Genomic DNA, 17272 nt, shown 5'->3' with positions numbered 1-17272 from the left:
CTCAATGAGACAGAAAACTGTGATCAAAACCATCACTACTACAGTCACAGATATTGCCAAGATGAGTTTGTTGTTATAGCCATAGCCTGGAACTTCTTTTGTGAGCTAAAAAAAGGGAAAGACCAATTTTTTTAGAAAACAGAGATAGGATGAAAGTTAACTATTCTTTAACGACTCTAAAACCCCATTCTTTCCGATGAATCGCTTATAGGTTCTTAAGGAATATACCAAATCTAATGTGATATGTAATCTTAATCATTAGCATTTTCTTCAAGAATTTATGTATCTTGTATGTTAGGTCCTCTTTTTGTCTACTCTGGGAACAGCGGCACTGTTTCCTAAATGAGCAAAGTGGCAGATCACTGCCTTAGCCAAAATTATGTGGCCAAGACAAGACCCGGACTAGGAGCCCCTGGTCCTTGTGCTTGGGTCCATGTCCTAAACCACCTAAATGTCGAGACCCCACATTTAGGGATTTATCCTCACCTCCCTGGACTCCTGCCCTCTCTGTTCACTCTGGACTTCTGTGCTCTCATTGATATAATTCTCATTTTTCCATTGGTCCGTATCCCACTCTGCCTTGGACATCTTTACTTCTTGCTGCTCGCTGAGAAGCTTCATCAGGAGGCCTGTTCTGGAGATGAGCTTGGCACAGGCCAGCTGCATGTGGGTCTCAGAGCAGTCCATTTTCAAAGTCCGGATAACATGAGAAATGAGGCTTCTCACGTCATTGTTGGGGATGAGGGACTGTAGCTGCTGGTTTAACTGAATTTCAAACAGATCACCTGAGGACGAGAGCTTTGACACAGGGAAGCCTGTGGCTTTTGGGGGCAAGCCAGTGCCCGCATTGTGGTATTCCCATTGTGTATCATTGGTTTGTTTAACGGTCGGCATAGAGTTGTCTGCAGTAACAGTAGAATTAGCAGTGGAAAGATTCTTACGGTTTGTGAATTCAGGGAGGGTTTGTTCTGGCACAGTAGTGTTTCCTGTAGAAATATTTTCGTCAGAAACATTTTGGGCAGTAGTGTTCTCTACAGTAGTGTTTTCTCTGTAAGTTCCTGAAGGAGCAAATAATTCTGGAAAAGGATTTTTCTGAGGACTCAGTTCTCCCGGAGATGAAAAATCCTCTCGTGAAGGGGAATTTATGAGGCTCCTGACTGCAGAGGATGGAGGCCTCTTTGCAAGCAGCTGTCTATTACTGAGTGAACTTTCCTTTCTGGACTTTCGATTCAGTTTGGCCTTGGGTGTTCTGTGGACCACACGGGAGCGACTTTTATGAAAGCGGTGTGTTTTTCTGGGGTGTGAGGCTGGTCCGGAAGCCTTCATATTTCTAACTCTAGCATTTGCATCTTGTATAAGAAAAATGCTGTACATTAAGTCTTTTGATTTTTTTTTCACGTCAGGTGGGGATTTTGGAGCGGGGGTGGCAGAAGGCCTGCCCAAAGAGTATTGCTTCAGGAAAGAAGAGACCGCTGCCTTGGGCTCCTCTACGAACGAAGGCTCTGTGTTGAAGGAGCTTCCCACTAATTTGCTGGGCCTGTGCGCCACGTGAAGCTCCCCTGGGGATGGTCTCCTGAGCCTTCTTTCCTTGGCCATGTTCTCCACAGACGGCTGGGCGTTCTGTTTCCTCTGGATGTTCTGACGTCTCAGTTCTTTTAAGTGCCTTTTCCATATGCCCTTTGGGCCCTTGATGACCTTGTTCACTCTCAGGAACTTTTTCCCCACACTCTCAACTTCATCTAGGCTCTTCTCCTGCGGTTGGGCAGTTTCCAATTTCTTTGGAAAGATTTGACGTTTAAACTTGGGACCTAAAAGGCTGGAATGTATAAGCATGGCCGTTTTTTCTTTGTTTTTCACCTCATCAATTTTTTCCTGAATTTCTGCATCTAACAAATTTTCCAGAAAGTAGAGTTTTCTCAGTTTATTCTTGTAAGTTGAATTGTTGGATCCAGGTTTAAGAGACGGGTCCCCTGTGTCATTCATCGAGTGACCCACGGGCTTGTCTCCCTCTTGCACATTTGAAAACAGAAGTTTAATGAACGGTAACAGCGTCGATTCTACGTCTTCTAGATTGCCCTCCGAGAAATAAGGCAATATGTAACTCAGTGCACTAATGACATCACTTTCGTCATTGAAGTCTAGCTGCTCATTCATAAAGGCTGACAAACTGACACGATCTATGTCTGAGGATGCCTTCTCTGGCTCAATAGTCAGCTCCGTGCTGGCGCTCTTCTTTCGAGCTTTCAATACCTTCATGAATGATCCTTCTGCATTCCTTAGGTATACTTCCTGATCTGTCGAAGAAGGAGGAGAGATGAGTTTTGATAATGAAAGACTGATAGCACAGCTCTTTGTCAATGCACAGTCATACATGCCAGTCAAGCAAATTAAGAATCAGCAAATACTTGAGCGCCATTTAGAGAGGAGACGAACTCAAACTTGGACCTACGATTGGCAACAACCAAAGGAGAAAAAGATGTTTTTTGAAAAAGTAGCTATTTCCTCAGAACATTCCATAGTGTGAATAACTATATTTAGAGTTATTCCATTGGTCCCTAAGGGCCGATTGCCCAGGCCTCAAGAAAAGCCAAGGCTGGAAGATACCCGGCTAAACTGTGTGCAGCTCTAGTGCGACTCCTGGCTTTCACATACCCCACCCTGTCCTGCTTCGGGGGCAGAGGGAGCACGAGTCTTCCTCCTTCTACGTCTTCAGTGGGCTTGAGTTCTTGCTACCATCACATATGCACGGGACAACACCCGTCACTAGCAGCTCCTCATCTGGACACGCCCTCTCCGCCCACCCACCAATTCCTTTGTTTGGTCCCTGCTCCCCTATATCGCACCTCCCGTAACATAAGCTCTAGACAGAAAAAACTAAAAACGAGACCCGTTAAGTCCACCCTGGTTCTTTGATTAAATTTGGGCAGAGATGTGGGGTATAGGTTAAGAGATTTTCCAGGTATGAGAGAGATGCCACTGTGGGGCGTTCAAAAAAATCAACGGAATGATCCTTGAGGTTTTAAAATGCAGAAGGGATAAAGAAACTTTGGTCAAATGCCTACTTTGCTTTCATTTCCTTTCATTTCCAGATTTCTAGCTTTACTGACAGAACCATCCAGAGCTTCCAACTACATGAAGGTCAAGCGTACAGCTTGTGTACACTGAACAGCACTGTGCAGCTGGGTTTTTCCAGAAGAATTAAACGTATTTTTAGTGGTGCTGGTGAGAGTCAGAGGAGGAGGTTATAAAGGTCACGAGAGAGGAGGAGCAGGGGCTGGCGGAGCGCCCAAAACGGGAGAGGAGACTTGAGTGCTAGGCTAAGGCACCTCTGATCTCATTTTTCCTCGCCTGTCAAAGGAGATTAAAAAAAAAAAAAAATGCCTATTCTGCCCACCTCTAAGGGAGAAGGGAGTAAGATAATTGGTAAGACATTGTTTTGGAAAATAAGCAACACTACTTATAGAAGTAGCAAAGTGTAATTTATGCTGTGCCCTAGACCATTGACAGGGACCCATATTCAAGCTATCCAGGTGCAAAAGCACATTTTGGAAGGCACCAAGTTAGTGCCAATAAAACCTAAGAACAGAAAAATACCTAAAAGCACCTGTGTTTTGGATAGAAAAGCTTAAGATTCAGAACAAGAGTTGGACAGCCCAAGAATAGAAGAGCCCTCTCATCCGTTAGAACGGTTGGGTAGCAGCTTCTGGTTAGGGAACAGAAACACAGAGGCTCCAAATATAACTTTTTCAGAAATCAGCATCACTTGTACTCTTAACACACTTATAAAAACAACAAAATAAGCAAACAGGTATCTCCACCTGTCCTATAAGACAAAGGGCACCTGAGACCTAACGCACGTAAAATCAGCTTATAAACTGTGATGCACTATGTGAACAGGTTTTCATTTTGGGGTAGTTGACTTAATAATGTAACTGAGAATCTGACTTTTAACAAAGGAATAGTTCTTAGAAATTTTGGGATCTGAACTCTGAATGAGTAAAAATAATGCAATGACATCATTAGTTTAAAAATTTACCATTGTTAGGGTGCCTGGGTGGCCCAGTCAGTTAAGCATCCGACTTTGGCTCAGGTCATGATATCACAGTTCAGCCCCTCATGGGGCTTGCTGCTGTCAGTGTAGAGCCTGCTTCGGATTCTCTGTCCCCCTCACTCACTCTCTGCCCCCTCCCAGCTCACGCACGTGAATGCTCTCTCTCAAAACTGAATAAATATTTAAAAAAATTATCATTGTTGATTAAAAATAAAAGTTAAACCAAAAATAAAATAAAAAATTACAAATTTATCATCAGGCAATTAGGACTTACCACAACGTGTGCCATTTGTCAGACATGTACTGTCACAATGTAGCTTGACTGTCTTACAGACAACCTCAATAGTATTTTTAAACTGGCAGAGACAGCAGGCCATACGGCTGGGTAATATCCTATAAATGGAAACACAGAGAATTAAATTAGTGGTAAAGGAGTTACTTGAGTAGGTAGAAGAGGCGGGCCAAAGTCATCACAGGGCTGTGCAAAAAGGAATTCTTGAGGCACATGGCCTGGATGGTTGGGTAGGGACCAGTTGGCCAACCGCTGCTCTTGAATATTACAAATACACAGACAGAAGGACCGAGGTGCCCAACAGAAAGGTAAGGATGGCATGGGGTATGGTATCCTTAGAATGAGACAGAGATTAGAACTGGGTGACACTGATCAGTAGTTTAATACACAGGTAACTCCTTCCAAGCCAAAAGTCTCACTTTGGGTTGAGAGCACACAGAAAGAGGGTAGACTTCTAAGAGTTTGAATAAATCTGAAATATGGCCCATACTGAGGATAAAAAGCAATCAACTTTGGCTCAGGTCATAATCTCGTGGTTCATGGGTTTGAGCCCCACATCAGGCTCTGTGCTGAGAGCTCGGAGTCTGGAACCTGCTTCAGATTTATCTTCCTCTCTCTCTACCCCTTCCCTGATCACTCTCTGTGTCCTAAAAATAAATAAATGTTAAATTTTTTTTTTAAAAAGCAATCAATCAAAAACTAATCCATAATCTACACAAATGCTACAATTAGCAGACAAGGACATTTAAAAAAGTTATTATAACAGTATTTCATATATGGAAAAAACCCCATGCCTCTACTTAACTCAATGAATTGTGCAACAACTTCAAGTGGCCTGATATATGTATACTTAGAGTCCACGAAGGAGAGGAGATATAAAAAAAATTTGAAAAAATAATAGCCCCCACATTTCCAAATAAGTAAACCCTATAAACTCACAAATCCAGGAAGGTCAATGAACTCTGAGCACAACATGGATTAAACTACATGTTTAGTTTAATCCATTAAACACGGATAAAACTACGCCACGGCACATCATAATCAAACTGGTCAAAGCCAGCGATAAAGAGCAAATCTTAAAAGCAGCCAAAGGAACAAAACCACACATGACATACAGAGCAACAAAGATATAACAGTGACAACATATTTCTTGCTGGAAATAATGTAAGCCAGAACTCGGTGGGGCAACATCTTTCAAGCAGTGAAAAGGAGAGGGGGGCCAAATAGCTATCAAGCTAGAATTCTATACCCAAAGCTTTCAAAAATAAAAGCAAGATAAAGACTATCTGAGACATCCAAGAGCTGGAAGAATTCATCATTAGCAGGCTTACACTGTAGAAATGCCAAAGGAAGTATTTTTTTTAATGTTTACTTGAGAGACAGAGAGAGAGAGGGCACGTGCAGTATGCGTGTGCAAGGGGGAAAGAGCACTGAGGAGACAGAGAATCCCAAGCAAAGCCCAACGCGGGACTTGAGCTCACAAACTGTGAGAGTATGACCTGAGCCAAAATCAAGAGTTGGATGCTTAACTGACTGAGCCACCCAGGTGCCCCTAAAGAAAGTATTTTTAAGCAGAAGGAAAAGGATAGCAGACGGAAATGTGGATCCACACAAAGGAATGAAGAACATTAGAACTGGTAACTATATAGGTTATGATTTCACTTCACTATATGTATGTATATCATTTCACTATATGATTTCACTTATATGTAGAATCTCAGAAAAAACAAACAAACAAGGGGTGCCTGGATGGGCTAAGTCAATGAAGCATCCTACTCTTGATGTCGGCTCAGGATCTCAGGGTCGTGAGATCGAGCCCTGTGTCAGGCTCCACGCTCAGCATGGATTAGATTAAGATTCTCTTAAGATTCTCTCTCTCTCTCTCTCTCTCTCTCTCAGCATGGATTAGATTAAGATTCTCTTAAGATTCTCTCTCTCTCTCTCTCTCTCTCTCCTCTGCCCCTCTCCCCAACGTGTACACTCTGTCTCTAAAATTAAAAAAAAAAATACACCAAAATCCATAAGATACCTAGGAATAAACCTAATCAAAGAGGTAAAAGATCTGTATGCTGAAAACAATAGAACGCTTATGGAAATAAATTGAAGAAGACAGAAAGAAATGGAAAAACATCCCATGCTCAAGGATTGGAAGAACAAATATTGTTAAAATGTCTATACTACTCAAAGCAAACTACACATTCGATTTAATCCCTATCAAACACCAGTATTTTTCACAGAGCTAGAACAAACAATTCTAAAATTTGGATGGAACAAGAAAAGACCCCGAATTATAATGCTGGGAAAAAACAAACAAACAGAGCTGGAGGCATCATGGTTCTGGACTTCAAACTGTATTACAAAGCTGTACTCATCAAGACAGTATGGTACTGCACAAAAACAGACACATAGATCAATAGAAGAGAATAGAGAACCGAGAAATGGAGCCACAAATATATGGTCAACTAATCTTCGATAAAGCAGAATATCCAATGGAAAAAAGATAGTCTTCGCAATAAATGGTGTTGGGAAAACTGGACCGTAACATGCAGAAGAATGAAACTAAACCACTTTTTTACACCATACACAAAAGTAAATTCAAAATGGATGAAAGACCTAAATGTGAGACAGGAAACCATCAAAATCCTAGAGGAGAACACAGGCAGAAACCTCTTTGATCTCAGCTAAAGCAACTTCTTACTAGACATGTCTCCAGAGGCAAGGGAAACAAAAGTACAAATGAACGACTGAGGAGTGCCTGGGTGGCTTAGCGGGTTGAATGCCTGACTCTTGGTGTTGGCTCAGGTCGTGATCTCAGGGTCGTGGATTGAACCCCGCATCAGGATTCTCTCTCCACTTGAGATTCTCTCTCTCCCTCTCTCTCTGCTCCCCCCCATGCATACATGTATGTGTGTGTCCATGTTCTTAATTAATTAATTAATTAATAGGGGCACCTGGGTGGCTCAGCTGGTTAAGTATCTGACTTGGCTCAGATCATGATCTTACAGTTCGTGAGTTTGAGCCCCGTGTCAGGCTCTGTGCTGACAGCTTGGAGCCTGGAGCCTGTTTCAGATGCTGTGTCTCCCTCTCTCTCTCTGCCCCTCCCCTGCTTGCACTCTGTCTCTCTCTCTCAAAAATAAACATAAACAAACAAACTAACATTTTTTTAAATGAATTATTGGGACCTCATCAAGATAAAAACCTTCTGGGGCACCTGGGTGTCTCAGTCGGTTAAGCTTCTGACTTCAGCTCAGGTCATAATCTCACGGTTTGTGAGTTCGAGCTCCGCATTGACTCTCTGTTGACAGTGCGGAGCCTGCTCAGATCCTCTGTCTCCCTCACTCTCTGCCCCTACCCCACTCTTGTGCTCTCTCTCTCAAAAAGAAACATCCATTAAAAAAAGATAAAAAGCTGTACAGCAAAGGAAACAATCAACAAAATTAAAAGGCAACTGATGAAACGGGAGAACATATTTGCAAATGACATAATCTGATAAAGGGCTAGTATCCAAAATCTATAAAGGACTCAACACCCAAAAAATCAAATACATAATCCAGTTAAGAAAAGGGCAGAAGACGTGAATAGACAGTTTTTCAAAGAAGACATCCAGAAGGCTAACAGACACATGAAAAGATGCTCAATATCACTCATCATCAAGGAAATACAAATCAAAATCACAATGAGATACCACCTCACATGTGTCAGAATGGCTCAAATGAAGAACTCAGGAAACAACAGATGTGGAGAAAGGGGAACCCTTCTGCACTGCTGGTGGGAATGCAAACTGCTGTAGCCACTCTGGAAAACAGTATGGAGGTTTTTAAAAAGTTAAAAATAGAACTACCCTACAACCCAGCAATTGTACTACTAGGCATTTAACCAAAGGATACAAAAATGCTGATTTGAAGGGGCACGTGCACCCAATGTTTATAGCAGCGCTATCAACAATAGCCAAAGTATGGAAAGAGCCCAAATGTCCATTGATGGATGAATGGATGAAAGATGTGGTATATATATATACAATGGAGCATTACTCGGCAATCAAAAAGAATGAAATCTTGCCGTTTGCAACTACATGGATGGAACTGGAGGGTATCATGCTAAGTGAAATTAGTCAGTGAAAGACAAAGATCATATCACTTCACTCATATGAGGACTTTAAGAGACAAAACAGATGAACATAGGGAAGGGAAACAAAAATAATCTAAAAACAGGGAGGGGGACAAAACAGAAGAGACTCATAAATATGGAAAACAAACTGAGGGTTACGGGAGGGGTTGTGGGAGGGGGGATGGGCTAAATGGGTAAGGGGCACTAAGGAATCTACTCCTGAAATCATTGTTGCACTAGATGCTAACTAATTTGGATGTAAATTTTAAAAAATTAAAAATAAAACAAGGTAAAAAATAAACAAAAAATAAACAAAAAAAAACAAACGAATGAATAAACAACAACAAAAAAGAGAAAACACTTGTAAATATGGAGAACAAACTGGAGATATGGACAAAATGAGTGAAAAGGGTTAAGAGGTACAAAGTTGCAGTTATAAAATAAATAATTCACCAGATGAAAAGTACAGCATAGGGAATATAGTCAATAATACTGTAATATACTTATTGTGGTGAGCATTTCATAATATATATAATTGATCACTGTGTTGTACACCTGGAAGTAATTTAATATTACATGATCTATATATACTTCAATAAAAGAGATAATTGAGGGGCACCCAGGTGGCTCAGTCAGTTAAGCATCTGACTTCAGCTCAGGTCATGATCTCATAGTCTGTGATTTCAGGCCCCACATCAGGCTCTGTGTCTACAGCTCAGAGCCTGGAGCCTGCTTCAGATTCTGTGTCTCCCTCTCTCTCTGCCCCTCCCCCACTGGCACTCTGTCTCTCTCAAAAATAAAAAAATTTAAAAAGATAATTGACTATTTAAACAAAAAAAATAATATGGTGTGCTAAAAGTAAAATGTATGAAAACAAGAGCACAAAGGTCAGGAGGGGAACAATGGAAGTACACTATTTATTGTAAGGTTCTTATACTATTCATGAAATCATATAATATCATTTGAAGATAGACTGTGATAAGTTAAACATGAACACTACAAACCATTAAACAGCTACTAAAATAACAAAACCTGAGTTGTAACTATATATCCCCCCACCAAAAAATAATAAAACGTACTAAATCAACCCAAGAGCAGGAAGAAAAAGAAAAAGAAACAAAGAACAGATGGGATACATAGAAAAGAGTAGACAGTAGCTTTAAATGTAATCATATAAACAATTACATTAAATATAAATGGTATAATCACCTAATTAAAAGATAGAGTTGTCATACTGGATAAAAAAGCAAAAGCCAACTATATGCTGTCTATAAGATTCATCTTCAATACAAAGATATAAGTAGGTTAAAAATATGGAAGAAATTATGCTTTGCTAACACTAATCAAACAAAACCTTGAGTGGCTATATTTACTATAGGACAAAGTCAATTTCAAAGCAAAGATATTACCAGGGATAAATGAGGTTATTCCATCGTGATAGAAATGTCAACTAATAGAAAAGACATCACTTAAAAATTTATGTATCTGATCATAGAACTTCCAAATATATTAAGGAGAATAGGAAAGAGAGACACATAAGTACACAATTAGAGTTGGAGATTTCAATATCCCTCTCTCAATAATTGACAGAAAAAAATATTTAGAAAATGAGTAATGATACATCAGACTTGAAAAATACTACCAACCTACTTGACCTAGTTGACATTTATAGAATACTCCACACCAAATCAGCAGACTACGTATTTTTTTTCAAGTGGACACATAATATTTATCAAAATAGACCATATTCTCATCTATTACCAGAATTCATTGGCTATAAAACAAGCCTCAATAAATTTAAAAGGATTTCAGTCATCCAACATATTGTTCTGTGACCACAATGGAATTAAATAACAAATTAACAGATCTGTAAAATCTCCAAATATTTAGAAACTAACCAACACACTCCTAAGGAACCCTATTGGTCAAATAAGTCAAAATGGATATTAAAAACTATTTTGTACCGACTGAAACTGAAAACACAACTTGTCAACATGTGGGATGTTGCTCATATAGTATTCATCTTCCCCAGTGTCCACTTTTAAGAAACTAGAAAATGAAAAGGAAATTCATCACTGAGTAAGGAGAGAAAATGGAATGATAAAGATCAAAGCAGAAATTTTTAAAAAGGAAAACAAAAATAGAGAAGTCAGTGTAATGAAAAGGCACTTTTTAGAGAAGATAAGTAAAACTGATAAACTTCTGGCCAGATTTATCAAGAAAAGACAAGAGAAGACACAAATTATCAATATCAAAAATGAGAGGAATGACACCACTACAATTCTACAGATACTAAAAGGATAATAAGGGAATATTATAAAATACTTCATGTCAATAACTTCAAGATGAAATAGATTCCCTGAAAGACATGAACTACTCCAAAAAATAAGTATGTAATTTAAGTAGCACTATTACAAAAATAAAATCTGTAGTTTAACACTTTCTCACAAAGAAAGCTTCAAGCCCACGTGGCTTCACTGGTGAATTCTAGCAAACATTTAAGGAAAAAATAATGCCAATTCTGCACAAACTGTACTAGAGAATTGAAGAGAGGGGAATACTTCCCAACTCAATTTTAAGGCCAACATTCACCTTATGAAAAGTAGATAAAGACATTAGAAGAAAGGATAGATAGAAGATCTCATATACTGCTGGCTGGAATGCAAAATGGTACATTCACTTTAGAAAACAGGTAAGCAGTTTCTTAAACAGTTAAATATACACTTAGCATATGATGTAGCAATCCTGCCATTAGGTATTTTACCACCTCCCCCCCTCCCCCAATGAAAACATATGCTCATACGAAGACCTGCATGTAAGTGTTTTAAGCAACTTTATTCATAAAGGCCAAAAAGCTAGAAACAACTCAAATGCCCATTAACTGATGCACGCATAAACAAACTGGTATATCCTCACAACTGCAATACTACTCGGCAATAAAAAGGAAATGAACTACTGACATGTGCAAAGACATGGATGAGTCTCTGGGGTGCCTGGGTGGCTCAGTCAGACAAGTGACCGACTTTGGCTCAGGCCATGATCTCATGTTCCGCAGGTTCGTGCCCTGTATTGGGCTCTGCGCTGACAGAGCCTGGAGCCTGCTTCGGGTTCTGTCTGTCTCTCTCTCTCTCTCTGCCCCTCTCCTGCTTATGCTCTCTGTTTCTCAAAAATAAACAAACGTCAAAAAAGTTAAAAAACAAACAAACATGGATGAATCTCAAAAGGATTATGCTGAGAGGAACCAATCACAGAAGACTGCATACTGTATGATTTCATTTATTTATTTTTTTTAATGTTCATTTATTTTTGAGAGAGAGAGACAGAGAGATGGAGTGCAAATGGGGAAGGGGTAGAGAGACAGGGAGACACAGAATCCGAAGCAGGCTCCAGGCTCTGAGCTGTCAGGACAGAGTCCGATGCAGGGCTTGAACTCACGAACCGCGAGATCATGACCTGAGCTGAAGTCGGACGCTTAACTGCCTGAGCCACCCAGGTGCCCCTTGTATGATTTCATTTATAAGACACTGTGGAAAAGGCAAAACTATAGGGACAAAAATTAGGTGGGTGGTTGCCAGGGCTGGTGGTGACAAAAGGGGATTGGCTGCAAAGGCACATAGGGGCCTTTTGGGGTGACAGAAATGGTCTACGTCTCAAATGTGGTGGTGGTTACATAACTACACGTTTGTCAAAACTCATCAAACTGTACGCTTAAAAAGAGTAAATTTTATACCTCAAAAAATCGGACTTAAGAAAACAATAAAACAAATCTAAATAAACAACTAAGTGAAAATACACATAAGAAAAATCAACTTACAGTGTTTCCAATTCAAGGGTCATCATGAGGATGCTCTCAACTGTTGTAAGTGACACCTGTGTTGATCCCATGTCTCTGAAGGAGAAAGCCCAAACATGCGTGATTTGAACCCAAGGATAAAAATTCTGTACCTAAAAAGATACTTAACAACATGTGATTACTTCAATTCTGGCTTCTTTGTCAAGTCAGCTCAAGAGTTTTCTTGCTATGGACAATAATTTCAGAAAACTCCCAATGAAGACATTTTATGTGCATCATCAAATTAATCACCTTGGTGCTCAACAGTACGATCCTTTTTACTCTTATCCTCATTTTCATTCTCAATTGCACCCACCTCTCTTGATTAGTCTTTTTTTCTTTTAATATACACCTTACTCCACTTTCCACTTTGAGATAAATGGTATTTCTACCTACATCTACAAGTCCCATGTCTGTTATGTGTTCTTCAATACTACTACTCCCTCTGCAGGCTATCTTGCCCGTATACGTTTTTTCTTTGCTAAAAATGCTTATTTCAATAACCCAGTTAAAACTTAAATTACGACTTTTTAACCCAAACGCAAAATACTTAATCTTTTGATGACAACAAAAAAGATCAGAAATCATCTCATGAGCCGTGAGATTGTTGCAATACTTACAAATATTTTAACGCTGGCAACTTAAAAAGATAGGAATCTTCAACAGCTGACAGAGGGTTCCGACTGATAATTCTGAAAAATGCAATGGAATTAAAATTATCTGCATTTCCAGTAATGACTACCACGAAAGTTTATGTTCATTTTGGGGGTATGGAACTGGAAGGTTAAAACTAATCATTTTCTGCCTTTGCCTATAAATCACCCTTAGATTCTGTAAAGCACTCTTCCTTGGGGAACTACCCAGCTCTCTGGACGATAAAGTGGAGAACAGAAAGAGAAAAAAAATTTTTTTTTTTTTTTACGTGGACAGCAAAGCAAAGATATGCCAAAGGACTTTTTGGGCTGAAAACCCTAGAAGTGACTATGCTGGTAGGAAGCCCAGGCTCTGTAGGCAATACTGTTTCTAGTGTCCTCTATAATTCTAGGTGCTTTTCCTTTATCTCTAGAAATGTAAAAAATTCCACAGTTTAAAACACCCGGTTAAAGACAAAAATAGGACCAATTCCTCAGTTTGGGGGCCAAAGACAAAGGGATTAATCTAAGAGGAAATGGTGGAAGCTATACCCCCACCATGTGTATTCTCCTATGACAGCCTTTGTTAGGTGGCATATGATCCCGTTTCCTTATCCATCTCCTGGACTGCCAGCTCCTTGAGGGCAGGGACCATACTCTATTGTCATTTTTGTCCCTGTGCCTGACAGAGTGCTTGTTATTTACTAGTTACTTAGTGAAGGCTTGTTGAATAAATAACATTTTGTCACTGCTTGACACAAGTCTTTATTCCAAAATGCTGAGTAGATTTTCTTCCCAGTTCTTTACAGCAAAAATAAAGTGAAGGAAACAGGAAGAAAGAAAAGAAAATCTGCCTTTAGGTTGACTCTGCTCAAGAATCATCACTGTACTTTTGCAAAATTATAAGGATAATCATCACAACCAATACTATTGGGCTATAGGGCATCTGTGATCAGCATTTCACATTTAAACCTCACAATAACCTTATGTGATAGATACATCATTACCCCATTTCACAAGTGAGGAAACTGAAGTACAGAGAGGTTGTATAATTTGTCCCAGTTTGTCAAGCCAGTCAAGAAGCAGAGATGGAATCTGAACTCAGTTCTGACTCCAAAGCCTGTATTTAACTTGTATGGAAAAAAAGGGGGTTTAAAATAGCCGTTACCTTAAACTTAACTTTGAGAGCATTAAATATAGAAACACTTTGCTGAACCTCATCTCTCCATCTGGGAGAGCTTCTCTAAGAATTACATTTTCTATTTTTATTCCTTTCCTCTAATCATCTCCCAAGATTAAGTACTTAATTAGCCTGTGATCATTGAGACTTTAGAGATTTCATTTCTTATTTTTTTATTCTATTTTTTGAGAGAGAGAGTACAAGAGTATGCATGAAGGAGAGGCAGAGGAAGAGAGAGAGAGAGAATCCCAAGCAGGCTCCATGCCCAGTGCAGAGCCTGACATGGGGCTTGATCCCATGACCGCAAGATCATGACCTGAGCCGAAATCAAGAGTCAGGCAGTTAACTGAGCCACCCAGGTGCCCTGAGACTTTAGAGATTTTAAAGCCCTGTTACAGGTGAATCAGTGAAAATGAGAAAGGAAGGACGTCTGAAAATTCATCCTTCCGTAAAAGCAACAACAACAACAACAACTAGCAAAAATGGTCAAAATCAACTTTCTCAGAACTTTGGAAATTTTACCCAATGGGCTTGCAGCAACCCGGAGAGCATGTATTAAAGAAAAAATTACTAATTTCTATAAGAACAGTGAGCTCTGTTGTTTTAACTTGTCCTCAACCTCTGCTCTCCATCCTGATGATAGCCTTAAAAACTGCCCACATCCCAGGGGAACAAAATGGAGCTGAAGTTCCTTAAAGCCTCATTCCCAAAGAACAAACTGTCATTGTTTTACCTGTCTAGTGGGGTCCCTAAAAAACTTCACTTGAAAGCCTTGCCCTTGACCTCACTGAGAACTGCACAGTGCTAAAATAGCCTCTTCCCAAGGGGCATTTTTCGAAAACAATTATAGATAAATGTTTTAATCTGGCAGCTATGTGAGGCAATTGATCACAAGACAAAAAATAGCCTAAACAAAAAGCCTAAAAGGAAAAAGCTGAGAAATGAGATGTCCATAGGGACTTTGAAATGCTCCAACATCTTCCTGGGTAACTAGAAGACCACAAGACATATTCCTGGGAATGTAGAAAAAAAACCTTAGCACTAATAAATGAGTTCAGCAAGGTTACAGGACACAAGATCGATATGTAAAAATTAGCTTTATTTCTATACATCAGCAATGACTATTCCAAACATGAAATTAAGAAAACAATTCCATGTATAACAGTACTCAAAAGAATAAAATACTTAGGAAAACATTTAACCAAAGAAGTGCAAGAATCACACTAAAAACCACAAAACGTTGTTGAAAGAAATTAAAGAAGATTGAAATAAATGTAAAGATATGCCATGTTCACGGATCAGAATACTGTTAAAATGGCACTATACCCCAAATTGAACTGTGGTTTCAGTATAATCCCTATCAAAACCCCAACTGACTTCTTTCCAAAAATTGGCAAGCTAATTCTAAAATCTGTATGTCAATTCAAGGGACCGAGAATAGCCAAAATGATCTTTAAAAAAAAAAAAAAGTTTATCTGTTCATTTTGAGAGACAGCAAGCATACACACCTGTGCAGAAGAGCAAACGTGAGCGAGTGTGAGTGGGGAAAAGTGTGAGCAGGGGAGGGGCAGAGGGAGAAGGAGAGGGAGCATCCCAAGCAGGCTCCATGCTGTCAGTGCAGATTGCAACACGGGGTTCCATCTCACAAACCATGAGGTCGTGACCTGAGCTGAAATCAAGAGCCGGCCACTTAACCAACTGAGCTACCCAGGTGCTCCAAAACGATTTTGACAAAGAACAACAAAATGGGAAGACTCACACGCCCTGGTTTCAAAACCTACTTCAAAACTACAGTAATCACGGTGTGGTACTGCCATAAGAACAGACATGTAAGCTGATGGAACAGAACTGACAGTCCAGGAATAAATCCTCACATTTATGGCCCACTGATTTTCAGCAAGGGTGCCAACACCATTCAATGTGGGAAGACTAGTGTTTTCAAATGATGCTGGGACAACCATATACCCCCATGCAAAATAATGTAGTTGGATGCCTACACTTCACACCATATATAAATATTACCTCAAAATGAGTCAAAGACCTAAATGGAAGAGCTCAAGCTATAAAACTCTCAGGAGAGAAATCTGTATGACCTTGGATGTAGGCAACAGTTTCTTAGACATGACACAAAAAGCACAACAAACCAAAGGAAAAATAGATAAACTGGACTTTATTTAAAAATAACAAAACAACCCCAAACTATCATATGTCTGATACAAGTCTAGTATCCAGAATATCCAGAATATATAAAGAACTCTTAAAACTCAGTAAAAAGACAAATAATCAAATGTTTAAGTGGGTAAAGGATTTGAAGAGACATTTCGCCAAAGAAAATACATGAATGGCCAATAAGCACATGAAAAGATGCTCGATGTCTTAGGTCATTAGGGAAATATAAATCAAAGCTACAATGAGATACTACTCTACACTCACTAAGATGGCTATGATCGAACAGAGAGACAATGATAAGTGGTAGCAAGATTTGGGGAAACCAGAATCTTCATACATTGGTGGCAATGTAAAATGGTGTAGTCACTGTGGAAAACAGTTTGGCAGTTCCTCAAAAGGGTTAAATATAGAGTTACTACATGACCCAGCAATTCCACTCTTAGGTATGTACCCAAGAGAATTAAAAACATATGACCACACAAAAACTTGTACATGAATACTCATAGCGGCATTATTCATAAGAGCCAAAAAGTCAAAATAATCCAAATGTCCAATAACTCATGAATGGATGAACAAAATGTGACTGGAGCACCTGGGTGGCTCAGTCGGTTAAGCATCTGACTTTGGCTCAGGTCGTCATCTCACAGTTCATGAGTTCGAGCTCTACATCAGGCTCTGTGGTTTTGGATCCTCTGTCCCCCTCTCTCTCTGCCCCTTCCCCGCTTGTGTGTGCGCTCTCTTTCAAAAATAAAGAAACATTAAAAAACAGAATGAAGTACTGAAACATGCTACAACCGGATAAATCTGGAAGCCAACAAGCTCTGTGAAAGAAACGAGACACACATTTCGACGAAATGTCCAGAATAGGCAAATCCATAGGGGCAGAAGGTAAATTAGTTGTTGCCAGGGGCCTGGGAGGAGGCGAGAATGGGGAGTAAAGGCTGATGGGTATGGTATTTCTTTTGAGGGGGGTGATGACAATGTTCTGGAATTAGCAGTGATTATTGTC

General features: G+C 39.7%; 1 protein-coding gene across 14 annotated transcripts in view; it reads right to left on the bottom strand.

Annotated features, from left to right (window-relative positions):
* The window catches only part of LOC125158394 (RAD52 motif-containing protein 1-like), a 58930-nt gene that overhangs the window by 7547 nt on the left and 34111 nt on the right, over positions 1 to 17272 (bottom strand). For 8 of the 14 annotated variants that reach the window (XM_047845337.1, XM_047845341.1, XM_047845338.1 and 5 more), the window contains 5 exons: positions 12903 to 12974; positions 12265 to 12339; positions 4326 to 4444; positions 487 to 2294; positions 1 to 105 (listed from right to left, as the gene is read on the bottom strand). In XM_047845337.1, the coding sequence (XP_047701293.1) occupies positions 1 to 105; positions 487 to 2294; positions 4326 to 4444; positions 12265 to 12339; positions 12903 to 12974 (2179 nt within the window). Of the gene's footprint in view, positions 106 to 486; positions 2295 to 4325; positions 4445 to 12264; positions 12340 to 12902; positions 12975 to 17272 lie in introns of those variants that run through there. The other 6 variants (XR_007149375.1, XR_007149376.1, XR_007149378.1 and 3 more) reach the window with 3 other exon arrangements.

The sequence above is a fragment of the Prionailurus viverrinus genome, unplaced genomic scaffold (assembly GCF_022837055.1).
Source record: "Prionailurus viverrinus isolate Anna unplaced genomic scaffold, UM_Priviv_1.0 scaffold_35, whole genome shotgun sequence".
Classification (NCBI taxonomy): domain Eukaryota; kingdom Metazoa; phylum Chordata; class Mammalia; order Carnivora; family Felidae; genus Prionailurus; species Prionailurus viverrinus.
The sequence above is the reverse complement of the archived record's forward strand: the minus strand, read 5'-3'. Positions and strand labels throughout refer to the sequence as shown.